This window comes from Dendrobates tinctorius, unplaced genomic scaffold (genome assembly GCF_039654945.1).
Source record: "Dendrobates tinctorius isolate UK_male_01 unplaced genomic scaffold, ASM3965494v1 ptg000449l, whole genome shotgun sequence".
Taxonomy (NCBI): Eukaryota; Metazoa; Chordata; class Amphibia; order Anura; family Dendrobatidae; genus Dendrobates; species Dendrobates tinctorius.
In genome coordinates, this window is record NW_027362111.1 from 1,085,071 (window position 1) to 1,109,425 (window position 24,355).

Here is a 24,355-nt window from a genome sequence, read left to right on the forward strand (position 1 = left end):
TCTACATGAGGATCAGTGACGCTAGCCATACAGGAGGTGACATCTACATGAGGATCAGTGACACTAGCCATACAGGAGGTGACATCTACATGAGGATCAGTGACACTAGCCATACAGGAGGAGACATCTACATGAGGATCAGTGACACTAGCCATACAGGAGGTGACATCTACATGAGGATCAGCGACACTAGCCATACATGAGGTGACATCTACATGAGGATCAGTGACACTAGCCATACAGGAGGAGACATCTACATGAGGATCAGTGACGCTAGCCATACAGGAGGTGACATCTACATGAGGATCAGCGACACTAGCCATACAGGAGGTGACATCTACATGAGGATCAGCGACACTAGCCATACATGAGGTGACATCTACATGAGGATCAGTGACACTAGCCATACATGAGGTGACATCTACATGAGGATCAGTGACACTAGCCATACAGGAGGTGACATCTACATGAGGATCAGCGACACTAGCCATACAGGAGGTGACATCTACATGAGGATCAGCGACACTAGCCATACAGGAGGAGACATCTACATGAGGATCAGTGACGCTAGCCATACATGAGGTGACATCTACATGAGGATCAGTGACACTAGCCATACAGGAGGTGACATCTACATGAGGATCAGTGACACTAGCCATACAGGAGGTGACATCTACATGAGGATCAGTGACACTAGCCATACATGAGGTGACATCTACATGAGGATCAGTGACACTAGCCATACATGAGGTGACATCTACATGAGGATCAGTGACACTAGCCATACATGAGGTGACATCTACATGAGGATCAGTGACACTAGCCATACAGGAGGTGACATCTACATGAGGATCAGCGACACTAGCCATACAGGAGGTGACATCTACATGAGGATCAGCGACACTAGCCATACAGGAGGAGACATCTACATGAGGATCAGCGACACTAGCCATACATGAGGTGACATCTACATGAGGATCAGTGACACTAGCCATACATGAGGTGACATCTACATGAGGATCAGTGACACTAGCCATACAGGAGGTGACATCTACATGAGGATCAGTGACACTAGCCATACAGGAGGTGACATCTACATGAGGATCAGCGACACTAGCCATACAGGAGGTGACATCTACATGAGGATCAGCGACACTAGCCATACAGGAGGTGACATCTACATGAGGATCAGCGACACTAGCCATACATGAGGTGACATCTACATGAGGATCAGTGACGCTAGCCATACAGGAGGAGACATCTACATGAGGATCAGCGACACTAGCCATACAGTCATGAAATCTTAGGCTTAGCCATATGATACATGACATCTTCCAGGGATAATTTCTCACCATAAAGTACAGTTGTTCGTGAAGGTGACCTGCGCTCTCACTCTGTTCTGCTTTATATCTACCCGTATTGTGATTTCTGGAGTTGTAACACTGCTGATTGTGACAAACTAGTCTGACAGTGACACCAATAAGTGTGGGTATGGCCTGACACTTGGTGACCAGTGCCTGACATACAATAATGAGGAGCATGCCACGTCTGGGGGATTATTGCACATGTTCTCTCTGCACGCAGAACCAGAATTGGTAAAACAAGCAGCATTTCTTGCAGCAGCTTCTCGTCTGGTAACGCGCTCTGCTCTGCGACCAACACTTTCTATGGAACCATCAGACCCGCAACATTCCCTTCTTACCGGTCAACATGATCGAGCTTGTAACTAGATGACATCTTTCATGATGTAAATAGCAAAATGAACGGTGAAAATGAAGATAAAGCCAAACGGAGAGCAGGAGAGAAGCACACAGGGAATTATTGCTATTATCACCCCTCTTCGGGGAGCACAACCTGCCTCTTTACAGTCCAGTCATTTCTGGGCCGCAGCCAGTCCATCTAGACTTGGACTTTGCCTGGGCGCATGAAGGCCTGTTCCTAGCCACGTTCTTGCCACATTGCACTTCAAGTTTTAGAAACGTCATCTGTCCAAGGAAGGTGTGCATGTCATCCACTACAAGGGCTAGATACAAAGACACATACCTTTTCGTGCACCCTGCTTGCAATAAATAGATTATCTTTTTTTTGTTTTTTCTTTTTAACCTCATATTTTAGGGAACAACATATTTCCCTTGTCACATGCATAAAAGTGATTGTACAAAGATTTCTGTAAGAATAACCATGAGTTTGTGGGTGTTGTGCATCTCCAGCACCTGTCTACATATGTAAATGTTCACATTTCTCACGTGAGTGGGTTTCCATAAGTATCTACACACGTCTGCCACCTGCAGAAAGCCTTCATAGATGTTCTTTCTTCATTATCGGGGTAACGCCATCGTGTAAGCCGAGGTTTCCAACTTCAAGAAGGAAGCTACAGAGTGTTCCACTGTCATGGATCCTGCGCTTCAGGCCTACTGAGCTGGTGGAGCCTGTGTCTTTGCAAGGTCAATATTGGACACCAGGAAATGCTTGTTTCTCAAGTCTTCCCCATCTATGGAAACCTCCACAAACGTAGGTTAAAAAAAACCCTAGAGCCGGGGTTGTAGGTGGACATTCATGCAGGACATGGCTGGTTAGCGATGTTCTCAGGAGGGAGCAACATGCGGCTTTTGTAGAAAATCGGCCACGTTCTCTTTCCCAGTGCCGTCCGGACACAGAGCTGTGTCACCTCTTCTTTCAGACAGACACAAGTATTGATTGCTTTTAGAATTGCTGTATTTTTATTTTGCTGTTGCACTGCCCTGTCCAGTTAAAGGGAAGTTTCCAAGCTGTGAATCGGACTCCCGAGGCTGGAAGAGGTCGCTGATTTGCTGGTCTCTGTGGTCAGATGGATCCCACTGTCAGCTGCATTGTTGTTTTTGTTGGGGGAGTTTTGCTTCAGGGCAGGGTCTTCCTCCTGTTCTGGATCATCCATTAGAGGGATATGTGGCTGAGAATCTTCTATCTTAAATTCTGGATGGGTCATGAAATTGTGAATGGAAGTTCGAGAGTCCGGTTTTTCTAGACCTTCATAGAGAGAGCTACGGAATGCCTTCACGACGCGGATCTGTGCAAGGAGGCAAAGAAGAGGGTGAAACAACACGTGGACAAATAGATTCACACTTCTAACAAAAAGCAGGACTGGTTGGTTCACTAAAGAGAAGCATGTTCTGGTTGGGAGCAGAAGAGTTGATGTTTTGCAGGCAGCTCAGTGTTCTGTGCTTCACTCCAGTACATAAAGGAAAAAAGCGTCAGATTCGACAGCAACCCTTAAGAAACAGATGACCCCAGCTCTTTATTAAGGGTCGGGCGAGAAGAAATGCAATAATAATGATGTAACACAGCAGACAGGAGAAAATCGACACAACACTGGCACGGTCAGGTGAGGACAGAGATGGGAAGAAAGGCTTCATGTTTGCCACTGGTTTCCTGCAGAGATCACAGAAGCTTGGAGCGACCTCATCATCTATCCTTCATTGCCAGCAGGGAGTCCGTGGACCACTCAGGTTTTAGTAAAAATTGTGCCAAAAATCATATTGTCCACTGGGTACCAAAGAGCGGCCAGATAACAATGTCACGAGCCACAGGACATTTTTGGACTGGCAAGACCCCAGCAGACATTCACCTGCTGCTCATTTAGGACTAGTGACCTCTTTCAGGGAACCTCAGCAGACACGGCAGCAAAAGACACATCAAAGCAGATGGGAGACGTACAGCGGCCACACGTGGACAAACACATGCCACAATGTATAGAGGGTCACTGGCATCACAAGACAGAACACAGCGACTCCAGCACACTACACTCAAAGCCCTGGAGAATGGCTACAAGCCTTTTCTGATTTTCCTCATGCACAAAAGGTAAACACTTGAGTATAGGCCCAATATTCCCGAGAGCAACTGTGGATGCCTAAAATAATTGAGTACTCTGGAGAACGAATTGCTTTAGGAACCAATTCCTGTCTGTACTGGAAATTGTGAAGGCACAATCTACAAGATCTGCTGAACAGCCATTGTGATAATTCTGATATCGCTGCAGGACAGATTCATCCGGCATGGCCAGTAATGATCACGGCACATTCGGTAAAGACCATCGCACCTTCGATACCGATCACGGCACATTCGGTAACGATCACGCACATTCGGTAACGATCACGGCATTCGGTAACGATCACGCACATTCGGTAACGATCACGGCACATTCGGTAACGATCACGGCACATTCGGTAACGATCACGCACATTCGGTAACGATCACGGCACATTCGGTAACGATCACGCACATTCGGTAACGATCACAGCACATTCGGTAACGATCACGCACATTCGGTAACGATCACGCACATTCGGTAACGATCACGGCACATTCGGTAACGATCACGCACATTCGGTAACGATCACGGCACATTCGGTAACGATCACGGCACATTCGGTAACGATCACGCACATTCGGTAACGATCACGGCACATTCGGTAACGATCACTGCACATTCGGTAACGATCACGGCACATTCGGTAACGATCACGCACATTCGGTAACGATCACGGCACATTCGGTAACGATCACGCACATTCGGTAACGATCACGCACATTCGGTAACGATCACAGCACATTCGGTAACGATCACGCACATTCGGTACCGATCACGGCACATTCGGTAACGATCACGGCACATTCGGTAACGATCACGACACATTCGGTAACGATCACGCACATTCGGTAACGATCACGACACATTCGGTAACGATCACGGCACATTCGGTAACTATCACGCACATTCGGTAGCGATCACGGCACATTCGGTAATTATCACGCACATTCGGTAGCGATCACAGCACATTCGGTAATTATCACGCACATTCGGTAACGATCACGGCACATTCGGTAACGATCACGACACATTCGGTAACGATCACGCACATTCGGTAATGATCACGGCACATTCGGTAATTATCACGCACATTCGGTAACGATCACGCACATTCGGTAACGATCACGCACATTCGGTAACGATCACGGCACATTCGGTAACGATCACGGCACATTCGGTAACGATCACGGCACATTCGGTAACGATCACGCACATTCGGTAACGATCACGGCACATTCGGTAACGATCACGGCACATTCGGTAACGATCACGCACATTCGGTAACGATCACGGCACATTCGGTAATTATCACGCACATTCGGTAGCGATCACGGCACATTCGGTAACGATCACGCACATTCGGTAACGATCACGGCACATTCGGTAATTATCACGCACATTCGGTAGCGATCACGGCACATTCGGTAACGATCACGGCACATTCGGTAATTATCACGCACATTCGGTAACGATCACGGCACATTCGGTAACGATCACGACACATTCGGTAACGATCACGCACATTCGGTAACGATCACGGCACATTCGGTAATTATCACGCACATTCGGTAGCGATCACGGCACATTCGGTAACGATCACGGCACATTCGGTAATTATCACGCACATTCGGTAACGATCACGGCACATTCGGTAACGATCACGCACATTCGGTAACGATCACGCACATTCGGTAACGATCACAGCACATTCGGTAACGATCACGCACATTCGGTACCAATCACGGCACATTCGGTAACGATCACGCACATTCGGTAACGATCACGACACATTCGGTAACGATCACGCACACTCGGTAACGATCACGCACATTCGGTAACGATCACGACACATTCGGTAACGATCACGGCACATTCGGTAACTATCACGCACATTCGGTAGCGATCACGGCACATTCGGTAATTATCACGCACATTCGGTAGCGATCACGGCACATTCGGTAACGATCACAGCACATTCGGTAATTATCACGCACATTCGGTAACGATCACGGCACATTCGGTAACGATCACGACACATTCGGTAACGATCACGCACATTCGGTAATGATCACGGCACATTCGGTAATTATCACGCACATTCGGTAGCGATCACGGCACATTCGGTAACGATCACGCACATTCGGTAACGATCACGGCACATTCGGTAACGATCACGGCACATTCGGTAACGATCACGCACATTCGGTAACGATCACGACACATTCGGTAACGATCACGCACATTCGGTAACGATCACGACACATTCGGTAACGATCACGACACATTCGGTAACGATCACGGCACATTCGGTAATTATCACGCACATTCGGTAGCGATCACGGCACATTCGGTAACGATCACGCACATTCGGTAACGATCACGGCACACTCGGTAATTATCACGCACATTCGGTAGCGATCACGGCACATTCGGTAACGATCACAGCACATTCGGTAATTATCACGCACATTCGGTAACGATCACGGCACATTCGGTAACGATCACGACACATTCGGTAACGATCACGCACATTCTGTAACGATCACGGCACATTCGGTAATTATCACGCACATTCGGTAGCGATCACGGCACATTCGGTAACGATCACGGCACATTCGGTAATTATCACGCACATTCGGTAACGATCACGGCACATTCGGTAACGATCACGACACATTCGGTAACGATCACGGCACATTCGGTAATTATCACGCACATTCGGTAGCGATCACGGCACATTCGGTAACGATCACGCACATTCGGTAACGATCACGGCACATTCGGTAATTATCACGCACATTCGGTAGCGATCAAGGCACATTCGGTAACGATCACAGCACATTCGGTAATTATCACGCACATTCGGTAACGATCACGGCACATTCGGTAACGATCACGACACATTCGGTAACGATCACGCACATTCTGTAACGATCACGGCACATTCGGTAATTATCACGCACATTCGGTAGCGATCACGGCACATTCGGTAACGATCACGGCACATTCGGTAATTATCACGCACATTCGGTAACGATCACGGCACATTCGGTAACGATCACGGCACATTCGGTAACGATCACGACACATTCGGTAACGATCACGACACATTCGGTAACGATCACGACACATTCGGTAACGATCACGCACATTCGGTAACGATCACGACACATTCGGTAACGATCACGACACATTCGGTAATGATCACGGCACATTCGGTAATTATCACGCACATTCGGTAGCGATCACGGCACATTCGGTAACGATCACGCACATTCGGTAACGATCACGGCACATTCGGTAATTATCACGCACATTCGGTAGCGATCACGGCACATTCGGTAACGATCACAGCACATTCGGTAATTATCACGCACATTCGGTAACGATCACGGCACATTCGGTAACGATCACGACACATTCGGTAACGATCACGCACATTCGGTAACGATCACGGCACATTCGGTAACGATCACGACACATTCGGTAACGATCACGCACATTCGGTAACGATCACGGCACATTCGGTAATTATCACGCACATTCGGTAGCGATCACGGCACATTCGGTAACGATCACGGCACATTCGGTAATTATCACGCACATTCGGTAACGATCACGGCACATTCGGTAACGATCACGGCACATTCGGTAACGATCACGGCACATTCGGTAACGATCAAGCTACATTCAGTAATGGATCCAGGGTCTTTCGAGCACACAACTGTTTAGCATTCTCTGGATATCTGCATTTGTTCTCTCCTTTCCCATCATACACGGGATGGAAAAGATCTGATGACAAAATGAATGATAAAATCTTATTCGTGCTCTAGATGTAGACAAACCCTAAGGCTTCTCTTTACTAAAGGAATAAATGTAGGAACCAGCTGGAATCATTGACAGAAGCAGACACTAATGACACGGACAGAGCGGCAAGCTCTTCTAGCAGGACTGGAGACACCACAACAGAAGACGTCTCCGGACAGAGGAGCTATGAGACAGACATGACAATAGTGTTCTGCACACATAGGACTCTTCTTTCCCGCCAGCTGAAACAAATGTCAACCAAATTTTCCTCCGATCCCTGCAAGTGAGATGGAAATAATACTGCAAGTGTTGGGAAAGAAAGATGTCACATATGACCATGAGAGCATCGAAAGTCCTCTCCTTAACCTCATGTATGTAGGTTCAGAGTCTGTACCTGCAACCGTGTCCCATACTGAGCTTCATGTATATGAGTAGTGTCTGTACCCACAACTACAGTGCTCAGCAGAAATCAGTACATCCCTGTGTGACCTCCATGATATATAAGGAGGCACAGAGTCTTCTCGACCTGGATGGAAGAAGGTGGCGACATTTTACAGCATCCATCTTTCTCCATCTCCAGAACAAGCTCTAGAGCCTGGATGCTGAATAGAGAGCGGTGAAAACTGGGGTGTACTCGCATATCCTGAGCCCTGCATATATAATGTACTGATAATACAGGGGTGTACATGCTTATCAGTACATTGTATACAGTGCTCAAGATAATATAGGAGTGTACTAACTTATACTGAGCCTTGTGTATACACTGAATTGATAATACAGGGGTGTACTCACTTATTCTGAGCTTTGTGTATATACTGTACTGATAATAGAGGGGTGTCCTCACTTATACTGAGCTCTGTATATATACTGTACTGATAATAGAGGGGTGTCCTCACTTATACTGAGCACTGCATATAATGTACTGGTAATACAGGGGTGTACTCACTTATACTGAGCACTGTATATATACTGTACTGATAATACAGGGGTGTCCTCACTTATACTGAGCTCTGTATATACTGTACTGATAATACAGGGGTGTAATCACTTATCCAGAGCACTGTATATAATGTCCTGGTAATACAAAGGTGTACTCACTTATACTGAGCCTTGTGTATATCCTGTACTGATAATAGAGGGGTGTCCTCACTTATCCTGAGCACTGTATAAAATGTCCTGGTAATACACAGGTGTACTCACTTATACTGAGCTCTGTATATATACTGTACTGATGATACAGGGGTGTACTCGTTTATCCTGAGCACTGTATATAATGTACTGGTAATACAGGGGTGTACTCACTTATCCTGAGCACTGTATATATGTACTGATAATACAGGGGTGTACTCGCTTATCCTGAGCATCCTCTAGCTAAGATCATGTATGTGAGTAGACGTCTTTCCCGCAGCCAGTTTCCTGGGCCATGAATGTGAATGACCATTTCTCTGGGGCTCCACCATGTATTCGGAGTGGATGTAGCTTTTTGGTGTTATGAGTATACAAGGCCTAAGACGTTTGCAGCCCCCATTAGCCACAGTACGGATGTGAGGCGAGTCCTTGTGTAAAGGGCTCTACAATAGAAGGCTAGAGCTGCTATGGATGCCACATAAAAGATGGCTACAATAAAAACTCAACACAAGAAAAAGTCTAGAAACAAGAAAAAGTCTAGAAACAAGAATCAACTATGAAGAGGACACCTGGGCAGAAGCTCAATGACGAGATTACAACTCTGTGGTTGGGACTGAAAATCCGCGGTGATTGTGGAGACGGCAGCCATCCATAGTCTGCTAACAGGGAGGTGGTGTCCTTTACGTACTCATTTGTGGGAGTATTTGATGCCGCTGCACACAATAGGCCACAAGTGCTTTCCAAATGCTGAGTGCATTCATCTTGTGTAAACCTGCAGCTATACCTCCGGAGGAATATAATGTATGGCAGAGGAAGTATGAGGATAACGGGGCGCGCTTTGTACCTAATGGACTCCTCAACATTTCATGTCTGTACGGTTGGTAATTTTTGGGCCAATACTCGAAGGTTTACCCTAGCTTTGTCAAAATGAACCCCTTGAACTCTGCATCACATTCAGTTTAAGGTTAAAGACTCACAACCTCTTTATATTTCACTCTCTCGCTAAACCTTTGGTCCAGTGTTCTCTAGCTCTCTAAGGAAGACAAAGTGGGAAAGGTTTAGACAAAGAGCAGACCAGCAAGGAGAGAAATGCAAATCCAGTTCTACAGCGATGAGAATAAATACATTGTCCCAAGAGATGCCAACTGCTGACAGCCATGACCAGGAGGGAGGCGAGGAGATGGAGTGAGGTGTGCATGTCTCGTTAGTGATAAATCAGTCTCCGAATCATGAACCAAAATGCATAAAGATCCTGCATGAACGAGATCTGATCCTATGGTGTGTATTGAAAGACTCTAATGTTTGGTAAAGGCATCTGTTAGGTCAGGGCTTTACATGATAGCAAATGTTGTAATTATGTGGCAGAAAAGTAGGGTCCTCACAAGCACATGTCACTGCACCCATATCCCGGGCAGCCATGATGGTTCACTACATAGCCAAAAGCTCCCAGGAACCTGGTCTACAACCGTCAATGTTATACTGGTGGTGACCATTACACAAAAGAATCTTAAAAATGTCTTTCTAAACAAAAGCCCAGATGTTCTTGGTGCGGCGCACACAGCAATTATTTACATGGGAAGCTTTAACTGGCTACATGAACTAAATGCCTGTAACTAGTCTATACCCCAGCAGAAGAACAGTGAGAACCAGCTACTTTGGCATGTGATACCACTCTGGATCTTGCCCCTGCACCCACTAAAACAGTGCTTAAAATTAACACCACAAATAATGAAAGTACAACCATTGGAGGTAAAAAATTGTTACAATTCATGAAGATATTTTTAAGTCTCACAGTTCCCCAGCAGTAGACTAGGAACATCTCACAGTTCCCCGCCATTAGACTAGGAATACCTCTGTTCCTTATCCAGAGAATAAGAACATCTTACTGGTCCTCCAGTAGTAGACTAGGAACATCTCATATTTCTTCAGCAGTAGACTAGGAACATTTCACAGTTCCTCAGCAGTAGACTAGGAACATCTCACAGTTCCCCGCCATTACACTAGGAATACCTCCGTTCCTTAACCGGAGAATAAGAACATCTTACTGGTCCTCCAGTAGTAGACTAGGAACATCTCATATTTCTTCAGCAGTAGACTAGGAAAATTTCACAGTTCCCCAGCAGTTGACTAGGAACATCTCACAGTTCCCCGCCATTAGACTAGGAATACCTCTGTTCCTTATCCAGAGAATAAGAACATCTTACTGGTCCTCCAGTAGTAGACTAGGAACACCTCATATTTCTTCAGCAGTAGACTAGGAACATTTCACAGTTCCTCAGCAGTAGACTAGGAACATCTCACAGTTCCCCGCCATTACACTAGGAATACCTCCGTTCCTTAACCGGAGAATAAGAACATCTTACTGGTTCTCCAGTAGTAGACTAGGAACATCTCATATTTCTTCAGCAGTAGACTAGGAACATTTCACAGTTCCCCAGCAGTAGACTAGGAATACCTCCGTTCCTTAACTGGGGAATAGGAACATCTTAATGGTTCTCCAGTAGAAGACTAGGAACATCTCATATTTCTTCAGCCATAGACTAGGAACATTTCACAGTTCCCCAGCAGTAGACTAGGAACATCTCACAGTCCCCCAGCATTAGACTAGGAATACCTCCGTTCCTTATCCAGAGAATAAGAACATCTTACTGGTCCTCCAGTAGTAGACTAGGAACATCTCATATTTCTTCAGCAGTAGACTAGGAACATTTCACAGTTCCCCAGCAGTAGACTAGGAACATCTCACAGTTCCCCGCCATTAGACTAGGAATACCTCTGTTCCTTATCCAGAGAATAAGAACATCTTACTGGTCCTCCAGTAGTAGACTAGGAACACCTCATATTTCTTCAGCAGTAGACTAGGAACATTTCACAGTTCCTCAGCAGTAGACTAGGAACATCTCACAGTTCCCCGCCATTACACTAGGAATACCTCCGTTCCTTAACCGGAGAATAAGAACATCTTACTGGTTCTCCAGTAGTAGACTAGGAACATCTCATATTTCTTCAGCAGTAGACTAGGAACATTTCACAGTTCCCCAGCAGTAGACTAGGAATACCTCCGTTCCTTAACTGGGGAATAGGAACATCTTAATGGTTCTCCAGTAGAAGACTAGGAACATCTCATATTTCTTCAGCCGTAGACTAGGAACATTTCACAGTTCCTCAGCAGTAGACTAGGAACATCTCACAGTTCCCCGCCATTACACTAGGAATACCTCCATTCCTTAACCGGAGAATAAGAACATCTTACTGGTTCTCCAGTAGTAGACTAGGGACATCTCATATTTCTTCAGCAGTAGACTAGGAACATTTCACAGTTCCCCAGCAGTAGACTAGGAAAACCTCCATTCCTTAACTGGGGAATAGGAACATCTTAATGGTTCTCCAGTAGTAGACTAGGAACATCTCATATTTCTTCAGCAGTAGATTAGGAACATTTCACAGTTACCCAGCAGTAGACTAGTAACATCTCATATTTCTTCAGCAGTAGACTAGGAACATTTCACAGTTCCTCAGCAGTAGACTAGGAACATCTCACAGTTCCCCGCCATTACACTAGGAATACCTCCATTCCTTAACCAGAGAATAAGAACATCTTACTGGTTCTCCAGTAGTAGACTAGGAACATCTCATATTTCTTCAGTAGTAGACTAGGAACATTTCACAGTTCCCCAGCAGTAGACTAGGAAAACCTCCATTCCTTAACTGGGGAATAGGAACATCTTAATGGTTCTCCAGTAGTAGACTAGGAACATCTCATATTTCTTCAGCAGTAGACTAGGAACATTTCACAGTTCCTCAGCAGTAGACTAGGGACATCTCACAGTTCCCCGCCATTAGACTAGGAATACCTCCGTTCCTTATCCAGAGAATAAGAACATCTTACTGGTCCTCCAGTAGTAGACTAGGAACATCTCATATTTCTTCAGCAGTAGACTAGGAACATTTCACAGTTCCCCAGCAGTAGACTAGGAACATCTCACAGTTCCCCGCCATTAGACTAGGAATACCTCCGTTCCTTATCCAGAGAATAAGAACATCTTACTGGTCCTCCAGTAGTAGACTAGGAACATCTCATATTTCTTCAGCAGTAGACTAGGAACATTTCACAGTTCCTCAGCAGTAGACTAGGAACATCTCACAGTTCACCGCCATTACACTAGGAATACCTCCGTTCCTTAACCGGAGAATAAGAACATCTTACTGGTTCTCCAGTAGTAGACTAGGAACATCTCATATTTCTTCAGCAGTAGACTAGGAACATTTCACAGTTCCCCAGCAGTAGACTAGGAAAACCTCCATTCCTTAACTGGGGAATAGGAACATCTTAATGGTTCTCCAGTAGAAGACTAGGAACATCTCATATTTCTTCAGCCGTAGACTAGGAACATTTCACAGTTCCCCAGCAGTAGACTAGGAACATCTCACAGTCCCCCAGCATTAGACTAGGAATACCTCCGTTCCTTATCCAGAGAATAAGAACATCTTACTGGTCCTCCAGTAGTAGACTAGGAACATCTCATATTTCTTCAGCAGTAGACTAGGAACATTTCACAGTTCCTCAGCAGTAGACTAGGAACATCTCACAGTTCCCCGCCATTACACTAGGAATACCTCTGTTCCTTAACCGGGGAATAAGAACATCTTACTGGTTCTCCAGTAGTAGACTAGGAACATCTCATATTTCTTCAGCAGTAGACTAGGAACATTTCACAGTTCTCCAGCAGTAGACTAGGAAAACCTCCATTCCTTAACTGGGGAATAGGAACATCTTAATGGTTCTCCAGTAGTAGACTAGGAACATCTCATATTTCTTCAGTAGTAGACTAGGAACATTTCACAGTTACCCAGCAGTAGATTAGGAACATCTCACAGTTCCCCGCCATTAGACTAGGAATACCTCCGTTCCTTATCCAGAGAATAAGAACATCTTACTGGTCCTCCAGTAGTAGACTAGGAACATCTCATATTTCTTCAGCAGTAGACTAGGAACATTTCACAGTTCCCCAGCAGTAGACTAGGGACATCTCACAGTTCCCTAGCATTAGACTAGGAATACCTCTGTTCCTTATCCAGAGAATAAGAACATCTTACTGGTCCTCCAGTAGTAGACTAGGAACATCTCATATTTCTTCAGCAGTAGACTAGGAACATTTCACAGTTCCTCAGCAGTAGACTAGGAACATCTCACAGTTCCCCGCCATTACACTAGGAATACCTCCGTTCCTTAACCGGAGAATAAGAACATCTTACTGGTCCTCCAGTACTAGACTAGGAACATCTCATATTTCTTCAGCAGTAGACTAGGAACATTTCACAGTTCCTCAGCAGTAGACTAGGAACATCTCACAGTTCCCCGCCATTACACTAGGAATACCTCCGTTCCTTAACCGGAGAATAAGAACATCTTACTGGTTCTCCAGTAGTAGACTAGGAACATCTCATATTTCTTCAGCAGTAGACTAGGAACATTTCACAGTTCCCCAGCAGTAGACTAGGAACATCTCACAGTTCCCCGCCATTAGACTAGGAATACCTCCGTTCCTTATCCAGAGAATAAGAACATCTTACTGGTCCTCCAGTAGTAGACTAGGAACATCTCATATTTCTTCAGCAGTAGACTAGGAACATCTCACAGTTCCCCAGCAGTAGACTAGGAATACCTCCGTTCCTTAACTGGGGAATAGGAACATCTTACTGGTTCTCCAGTAGTAGGCTAGGAATATCTCACAGTTCTTCAGCAGTAGACTAGGAACATTTCACGGTTCTCCAGTAATAGACTAGGAACATCTCACAGTTCATCAGCAGTAGACTAGGAACATCTCACAGTTCCCCGCCATTAGACTAGGAATACCTCCGTTCCTTATCCAGAGAATAAGAACATCTTACTGGTCCTCCAGTAGTAGACTAGGAACATCTCATATTTCTTCAGCAGTAGACTAGGAACATCTCACAGTTCCCCAGCAGTAGACTAGGAACATCTCACAGTTCCCCGCCATTAGACTAGGAATACCTCCGTTCCTTATCCAGAGAATAAGAACATCTTACTGGTCCTCCAGTAGTAGACTAGGAACATCTCATATTTCTTCAGCAGTAGACTAGGAACATCTCACAGTTCCCCAGCAGTAGACTAGGAATACCTCCGTTCCTTAACTGGGGAATAGGAACATCTTACTGGTTCTCCAGTAGTAGGCTAGGAATATCTCACAGTTCTTCAGCAGTAGACTAGGAACATTTCACGGTTCTCCAGTAATAGACTAGGAACATCTCACAGTTCATCAGCAGTAGACTAGGAACATTTGACGGTTACCCAGTAGTAGACTTGGAATATCTCACAGTTACTCAGTAGCAAACTAGGAATATTTGACAGTTCCGCAGCAGTAGATTAGGAGCAATTCACAGTTCCCCAGCAGTAGACTAGGAACACCTCACAGTTCCTCAGCAGAAGAAGAGGAACACCTCACAGTTCCTCAGCAGAACAATAGGAACATCTCACAGTTCCCCAGCATTAGACTAGGAATACCTCAGTTCCTTAACCGGAGAATAGGCACATCTTACTGGTTCTTCATTAGTAGACTATGAACATCTCACAGGTCCTCAGCAGTAGACTAGGAATATTTGACAGTCCCGCAGCAAAAGACTAGGAACATTTCCCGGTTCCCCAGCAATAGACTAGGAACATCTTACAATTCCTCAGCAGTAGAGTAGGAATATTTCATAGTTCCTTAGCAGAAGATTAGGAACAGCTTACGGTTCTCCAGTATACTAGGAACATCTAACGGTTTTTCATATAGGAACTAAATGGCTGTGACTAGTCTGTACCGCAGCAGCTACTTTGGCATGAAATACTACCCTGGATATTGCCTCAGCAACCACTAAAACAATGAATATATTAATACCACAAATGATGAAACTACAACCAGTGTAGTTAAAAGTATCTTCATAAATTGTTATAACTATTTTTTAAGTCTCACAATTCCTTAGCAGAAGATTAGAAACATTTTAAGGTTCCTCAGCAGTAGACTATGAACATCTCAATGTTTCTCAGTAGTAGACTAGGAACATTTCAAACTTCCTTAGAAGAAAACTAGGAGCATCTCATGGTTCCCCAGCAGTAGCATAAAAACATCTTGTGGTTCCTCAGCAATAGACCCAGAACATGTCACAGTTCCTCAGCATTAGACTCGGAAGTTTTCACGGTTGCCCAGCAGTTGCATAGGAATATTTCACAGTTCCTCAGCAATAGACAAGGAACATGTGATGGTTCCCTAGCAGCACACCAGGAACATCTCACAGTTCTGTAGCAGCAGACTAGAAAAGTCTTTATTATATTGAAACACTAGAAGTTATGGAGCAATAGACTGCTTATAAGAATGCACAAATTAGCGGGGTAGAAACCACAAATCCTAAATTTATATCTCACAAGGTCTAAGTTACATACACTGCCTTGCGAAAGTATTCGGCCCCCTGGAACTTTTCAACCTTTTCCCACAGATCATGCTTCAAACATAAAGATACCAAATGTAAATTTTTGGTGAAGAACCAACAAGTGGGACACAATTGTGAAGTTGAACGAAATTTATTGGTTATTTTAAATTTTAGTGGAAATTCAAAAACTGAAAAGTGGGGTGTGCAATATTATTCAGCCCCTTTACTTTCAGTGCAGCAAACTCACTCCAGAAGATCATTGTGGATCTCTGAATGATCCAGTGTTATCCTAAATGACTAATAATGATAAATATAATCCACCTGTGTGTAATCAGGTCTCCGTATAAATGCACCTGCTCTGTGATAGTCTCAGGGTTCTGTATGGGAAAAGGTTGAAAAGTTCCAGGGGGCCGAATACTTTCGCAATGCATTGTAAGAACATGAACTGGTGGCCAGCTCTTTCCCACTTATTGATGTGCACAATGCTTCTTCTCAATCATTGGTCTCCTTCAGACGTCTGCACACACATAGAAAAAGACTTCTGGCCTATGTGTGACGAACTTGCCATAAACATTAATAATTGTCCTCTACGATTGGGAGAATCCCTCTGGGAACTTGGCAGAAGCCCTAAATCTTTACTGCTGCCACACCGTGTAACCAATGACACCGTGCAGGGGACTGGCGAGGGTATAGACACTGTTGTGAGATCCAGGCTTTGTACTACAATAGGGAACACACTGAGGGTGAAACATGGGAACGGTCCTCACACTAAAGACGGAACGAGGAAACGTTCCTTGGGCTTTTACACCTCCCGTGTTTTTTGCGGGCCGTATTGCCGTCATTCTCACGGTCTGCTGCAAAAATCATTTCAGATCGCCGGTTTTCTGTTGGGTTTAGGTTTTTAAAAGTTGGGTGAAAAAACGGCGTCCCACAAAAACGTCTTCACGGTGTACCGCAAAAACAAGCTTCCGTTGGTTTTCTGCGGCACCTTTGATTTCACTGGGGGCCGTGACCACAAGCTGTGAAACATACTGAGCTAGCTCGATATCTTTTCGCGGCCGTAAATACAGCACACGGCGCTCCGACTACTTTTTATCGGCCGTTTTTGCGACCCCCATAGAAATCTAAAACGGCCCTCAAACACGCGGCAACTGTAAAAGAAGCCTCACATGGAGGGTGACACGTGGAAATGTTTGTGACGCTGAGGGTGACACGTGGAAATGTTTGTGACGCTGAGGGTGACACGTGGAAATGTTTGTGACGCTGAGGGTGACACGTGGAAATGTTTGTGACGCTAAGGGTGACACGTGGAAATGTTTGTGACGCTGAGGGTGACACGTGGAAATGTTTGTGACGCTGAGGGTGACACGTGGAAATGTTTGTGACGCTGAGGGTGACACGTGGAAATGTTTGTGACGCTGAGGGTGACACGTGGAAATGTTTGTGACGCTGAGGGTGACACGTGGAAATGTTTGTGACGCTGAGGGCGACACGTGGAAATGTTTGTGACGCTGAGGGCGACACGTGGAAATGTTTGTGACGCTGAGGGTGACACGTGGAAATGTTTGTGATGCTGAGGGGGACACGTGGAAATGTTTGTGACGCTGAGGGTGACACGTGGAAATGTTTGTGATGCTGAGGGGGACACGTGGAAATGTTTGTGACGCTGAGGGGGACACGTGGAAATGTTTGTGACGCTGAGGGTGACACGTGGAAATGTTTGTGACGCTGAGGGTGACACGTGGAAATGTTTGTGACGCTGAGGGGGACACGTGGAAATGTTTGTGACGCTGAGGGCGACACGTGGAAATGTTTGTGACGCTGAGGGTGACACGTGGAAATGTTTGTGACGCTGAGGGTGACACGTGGAAATGTTTGTGACGCTGAGGGGGACACGTGGAAATGTTTGTGACACTGAGGGGGACACGTGGAAATGTTTGTGACGCTGAGGGCGACACGTGGAAATGTTTGTGACGCTGAGGGTGACACGTGGAAATGTTTGTGACGCTGAGGGTGACACGTGGAAATGTTTGTGACGCTGAGGGCGACACGTGGAAATGTTTGTGACGCTGAGGGCGACACGTGGAAATGTTTGTGACGCTGAGGGCGACACGTGGAAATGTTTGTGACGCTGAGGGCGACACGTGGAAATGTTTGAGGGTGATATGTGGAAACGCTCCTCACGCTGAGGGTGAAGCATGGAAATGCTCCCTACACTGAGGGTGATATGTGGAAACGCTCCTCACGCTGAGGGTGAAGCATGGAAATGCTCCCTACACTGAGGGTGATATGTGGAAACGCTCCTCACGCTGAGGGTGAAGCATGGAAATGCTCCCTACACTGAGGGTGATATGTGGAAACGCTCCTCACGCTGAGGGTGAAGCATGGAAATGCTCCGTACATTGAGGGTGATATGTGGAAACGCTCCTCACGCTGAGGGTGAAGCATGGAAATGCTCCGTACATTGAGGGTGATATGTGGAAACGCTCCTCACGCTGAGGGTGAAGCATGGAAATGCTCCCTACACTGAGGGTGATATGTGGAAACGCTCCTCACGCTGAGGGTGAAGCATGGAAATGCTCCCTACACTGAGGGTGATATGTGGAAACGCTCCTCGCGCTGAGGGTGAAGCATGGAAATGCTCCCTACACTGAGGGTGATATGTGGAAACGCTCCTCACGCTGAGGGTGAAGCATGGAAATGCTCCCTACACTGAGGGTGATATGTGGAAACGCTCCTCACGCTGAGGGTGAAGCATGGAAATGCTCCCTACACTGAGGGTGATATGTGGAAACGCTCCTCACGCTGAGGGTGAAGCATGGAAATGCTCCCTACACTGAGGGTGATATGTGGAAACGCTCCTCACGCTGAGGGTGAAGCATGGAAATGCTCCCTACACTGAGGGTGATATGTGGAAACGCTCCTCACGCTGAGGGTGAAGCATGGAAATGCTCCCTACACTGAGGGTGATATGTGGAAACGCTCCTCACGCTGAGGGTGAAGCATGGAAATGCTCCCTACACTGAGGGTGATATGTGGAAACGCTCCTCACGCTGAGGGTGAAGCATGGAAATGCTCCGTACATTGAGGGTGATATGTGGAAACGCTCCTCACGCTGAGGGTGAAGCATGGAAATGCTCCGTACATTGAGGGTGATATGTGGAAACGCTCCTCACGCTGAGGGTGAAGCATGGAAATGCTCCGTACATTGAGGGTGATATGTGGAAACGCTCCTCGCGCTGAGGGTGAAGCATGGAAATGCTCCCTACACTGAGGGTGATATGTGGAAACGCTCCTCACGCTGAGGGTGAAGCATGGAAATGCTCCCTACACTGAGGGTGATATGTGGAAACGCTCCTCACGCTGAGGGTGAAGCATGGAAATGCTCCCTACACTGAGGGTGATATGTGGAAACGCTCCTCACGCTGAGGGTGAAGCATGGAAATGCTCCGTACATTGAGGGTGATATGTGGAAACGCTCCTCACGCTGAGGGTGAAGCATGGAAATGCTCCGTACATTGAGGGTGATATGTGGAAACGCTCCTCACGCTGAGGGTGAAGCATGGAAATGCTCCGTACATTGAGGGTGATATGTGGAAACGCTCCTCGCGCTGAGGGTGAAGCATGGAAATGCTCCCTACACTGAGGGTGATATGTGGAAACGCTCCTCACGCTGAGGGTGAAGCATGGAAATGCTCCCTACACTGAGGGTGATATGTGGAAACGCTCCTCACGCTGAGGGTGAAGCATGGAAATGCTCCCTACACTGAGGGTGATATGTGGAAACGCTCCTCACGCTGAGGGTGAAGCATGGAAATGCTCCCTACACTGAGGGTGATATGTGGAAACGCTCCTCACGCTGAGGGTGAAGCATGGAAATGTTCCCTACACTGAGGGTGATATGTGGAAACGCTCCTCGCGCTGAGGGTGAAGCATGGAAATGCTCCCTACACTGAGGGTGATATGTGGAAACGCTCCTCGCGCTGAGGGTGAAGCATGGAAATGCTCCCTACACTGAGGGTGATATGTGGAAATGCTCCTGGCGCTGAGGGTGAAGCATGGAAATGCTCCCTACACTGAGGGTGATATGTGGAAACGCTCCTCACGCTGAGGGTGAAGCATGGAAATGCTCCCTACATTGACGGTGATATGTGGAAACGCTCCTCACGCTGAGGGTGAAGCATGGAAATGCTCCCTACACTGAGGGTGATATGTGGAAACGCTCCTCGCGCTGAGGGTGAAGCATGGAAATGCTCCCAACACTGAGGGTGATATGTGGAAATGCTCCTCACGCTGAGGGTGAAGCATGGAAATGCTCCCTACACTGAGGGTGATATGTGGAAATGCTCCTCACGCTGATGGTGAAGCATGGAAATGCTCCCTACACTGAGGGTGATATGTGGAAACGCTCCTCACGCTGAGGGTGAAGCATGGAAATGCTCCCTACACTGAGGGTGATATGTGAAAACGCTCCTCACGCTGAGGGTGAAGCATGGAAATGCTCCCTACACTGAGGGTGATATGTGGATACGCTCCTCACGCTGAGGGTGAAGCATGGAAATGCTCCCTACACTGAGGGTGATATGTGGAAATGCTCCTCGTGCTGAGGGTGAAGCATGGAAATGCTCCCTACACTGAGGGTGATATGTGGAAACGCTCCTCATGTTGAGGGTGAAGCATGGAAATGCTCCCTACACTGAGGGTGATATGTGGAAATGCTCCTCGTGCTGAGGGTGAAGCATGGAAATGCTCCCTACACTGAGGGTGATATGTGGAAACGCTCCTCGCGCTGAGGGTGAAGCATGGAAATGCTCCCTACACTGAGGGTGATATGTGGAAACGCTCCTCATGTTGAGGGTGATACAGGAGCTTCTCACAAAAATAGACTATCACCATAAAGTGAATATATTTCAGTTCTTCAATACAGACAGTGACTCTCCTCTATTCTATAGAGTCATTACACACAGAGTGATCTCTCTCACGTATTCCTGGTAATGTTGATGATTATGGCTTACAGCCAATGAGAACCCAGAAGTCATTATCTCAGGAAATTAGAATAATTAACAATAAACCCCTGTAAAGTCTCCTAAGTGTTTATAAAGGCCCCTTAGTCTGTTCCAGTAGCTCCACAATCATGGGGAAGACTGCTGACCTGACAGATGTCCAGAAGGCAGTCACTGACACACTCCACAATCATGGGGAAGACTGCTGACCTGACAGATGTCCAGAAGGCGGTCACTGACACACTCCACAATCATGGGGAAGACTGCTGACCTGACAGATGTCCAGAAGGCGGTCACTGACACACTTCACAATCATGGGGAAGACTGCTGACCTGACAGATGTCCAGAAGGCAGTAACTGACACAATCCACAAGGAGGGGAAGCCACAAAAGGTCACTGGTAAGAAGCCGGCTGTTCACAGTGTGCTGTATCCAAGAATATTAATGGAAAGTGGAGTGGAAGGAAAAAGTGTGGTAGAAAAAGGAGCACAAGCCACCGGGATAACCGCAGCCGGGAAAGGATTGTTATGGAAAGGCCATTCAGTAATGTGGGGGAGATTCACGAGGAGTGGACTGCTGCTGGAGTCATTGCTTCACACCACACACAGACGTCTCCAGGACATGGGCTACAAGTGTCACATTCCTTGTGTCAGCCACTCATGACCAATAGACAACGCCAGAAGCGTCTTACCTGGGCCAAGGAGAAGAAGAACCGGACTGTTGTCAGTGGTCCCAGAGTCTGGAGGAAGAGTGGAGAGGCCACAATCCAAGCTGCTGGAGGTCTAGTGTGGAGTCTCTACCATCAGTGATGGTTTGGGGAGCCATGTCATCTGCTGGTGGAGGTCCACTGTGTTTTATCAAGACCAACATCAGCGCAGCCGTCTACCAGGACATTTTAGAGCGCTTCATGCTTCCCTCTGCCGACAAGCTTTATGGAGTTGGAAATGTCATTCTCCAGCAGGACTTGGCCTCTGTCCACACTGCCAAAAGTACCAACACCTGGTGTACACACAACAGTATCACTGGGCTTGATTGGCAGCAAACTCGCCTGACCTTAACCCCATAGAGATCTATGGAGTATTGTCAAGAGGAAGATGAGAGACACCAGACCCCACAATGCAGACGAGCTGAAGACTGCTATCAAAGCAACCTGGGCTTCCATAACCCCTCAGCAGTGCCACAGGCTGATCGCCTCCATGCCACGCCGCATTGATGCAGGAATTGATGCAGAAGGAGCCCCGGCCAAGTACTGAGGGCATTTACTGATCAGATATTTCAGATTTTACAATCATTTTTTCAGGCTGGTGTTATAAAGTTCTAATTTCCTGAGATAATGACTTCTGGGTTCTCATTGGCTGTAAGCCGTAATCATCAACATTACCAGAAATAAACCCGTGAGATAGATCCCTCTGTGTGTAATGACTCTAGAGAATAGAGGAGGGTCACTGTCTGTATTGGAGAACTGAAATAGATTCACTTTCTGATGATCTTCTCATTGTGTGAGAAGCTCCTGTATGTGGAAATGCTCCTCACACTGAGGGTGCAATGTGGTAAAGCTCCTGATGCAAAAGTTTAAGCATGAAATGTGGAAATGTTCCTCATATTGAAGATGAAATATGGAAATGTCTTTATACTTAACCCCTTTACTCCCAAGGGTGGTTTGCACGCTCATGACCGGGCCAATTCTTACACTTCTGACCACTGTCTCTTTATGAGGTGATAACTCTGGAGCTTCCATGGATCCCGGTGATTCTGACATTGTTTTCTCGTGACATATTGTCCTTCATGTTAATGGTAAAATTTCATTCATATAATTTGCTTTTATTTGTGAAGAAAAAATGGAAATTTGATGAAAATTTCGCAATTTTCCAACCTTGAATTTTTATGCCCTTAAATCACAGAGATACGGCACACAAAAACTTGATAAGTAACATTTCCCACATGTTTACTTTACATCAGCACAATTTGGGAACCAACATTTTTTTTGTTAGGAAGTTATAAGGGTTAAAAGTTGACCAGCGATGTCTCATTTTTACACCATTTTATTTTTAGGGACCACATCACATTTGAAGCCACTTTGAGGGGTCTATATGATAGAAAATAATCAAAAGTGACACCATTCTAAAAACTGCACCCCTCAAGGTGCTCAAAACCACTTGCAAGAAGTTTATTAACCCTTCAGATGCTTCACAGGAATTTTTGGAATGTTAAAAAAAAATGAACATTTCACTTTTTTTCACAAAAAATTAACTTCAGATCCAATTTTTTTTTATTTTACCAAAGGTAACAGCAGAAATTTTACCCCAAAAGTTATTGTGAAATTTGTCCTGAGGATGCTGATACCCCATATGTGGGGGTAAACCACTGTTTGGGCGCATGGCAGAGCTTGGAAGTGAAGGAGCGCCGTTTGACTTTTTCAACGCAAAATTGGCTGGAATTGAGATTGTATGCCATGTCGCGTTTGGAGAGCCCCTGATGTGCCGAAACAGAGGAAACCCCCACAAGTGACATCATTCTGGAAACTAGTCCCCCAAGGAACTTATCTAAATGTGTGGTGAGAACTTTGAACCCCCAGGTGGTTCATTAACGTTTATAATGCCCGGACGTGAAAATAAAAAAATCATTTTTTTCCCACAAAAATGATCTTTTAGTCCCCAATTTTTAATTTTCCCAAGAGTAACAGGAGAAATTGGACCCCAAAAGTTGTTGTCCATTTTGTCCTGAGCACGCTAATACCCCATATGTGGGAGAAAACTACTGTATGGGCACACGTCGGGGCTTGGAAGGGAAGTAGTGACGTTTTGGAAATGTAGACTTTGATGGAATGGTCTGCGGGCGTCATGTCATGTTTGGAGAGCCCCTGATGTGCCTAAACAGTGGAAATGCCCAACAAGTGCCCCCTTTTTGGATCTAATCTACTGTTTCTTGGTATGTGAATTTTATAAGTGACCTCGGATCTCACCACAGCTCAGCCCGGCTGGTAACAGAGCCTAGTGACCGGATGTAACTGCTGTGACTTTGGTGAGATCCCTACTAGCGCCATGAGCACTCACGATGCTAGCGGGGATCTCACTGCAGCTCAGCCCGGCTGGTAACAGAGCCTAGTGACCGGATGTAACTGCTGTGACTTTGGTGAGATC

At 46.1% G+C, this 24,355-nt stretch overlaps 1 protein-coding gene across 4 annotated transcripts in view; it reads right to left on the reverse strand.

Moving 5' to 3' along the window:
* Positions 1–1,801: 1,801 nt before the first annotated feature.
* The window catches only part of ATP2B2 (ATPase plasma membrane Ca2+ transporting 2), a 660,007-nt gene continuing 637,453 nt past the window's right edge, over positions 1,802–24,355 (reverse strand). For 2 of the 4 annotated variants that reach the window (XM_073564311.1, XM_073564307.1), the window contains one exon: positions 1,802–3,046. In XM_073564311.1, the coding sequence (XP_073420412.1) occupies positions 2,750–3,046 (297 nt within the window). In that variant the 3' untranslated portion in view covers positions 1,802–2,749. Of the gene's footprint in view, positions 3,047–9,762; positions 9,816–24,355 lie in introns of all 4 variants that reach the window. The other 2 variants (XM_073564310.1, XM_073564309.1) reach the window with 2 other exon arrangements.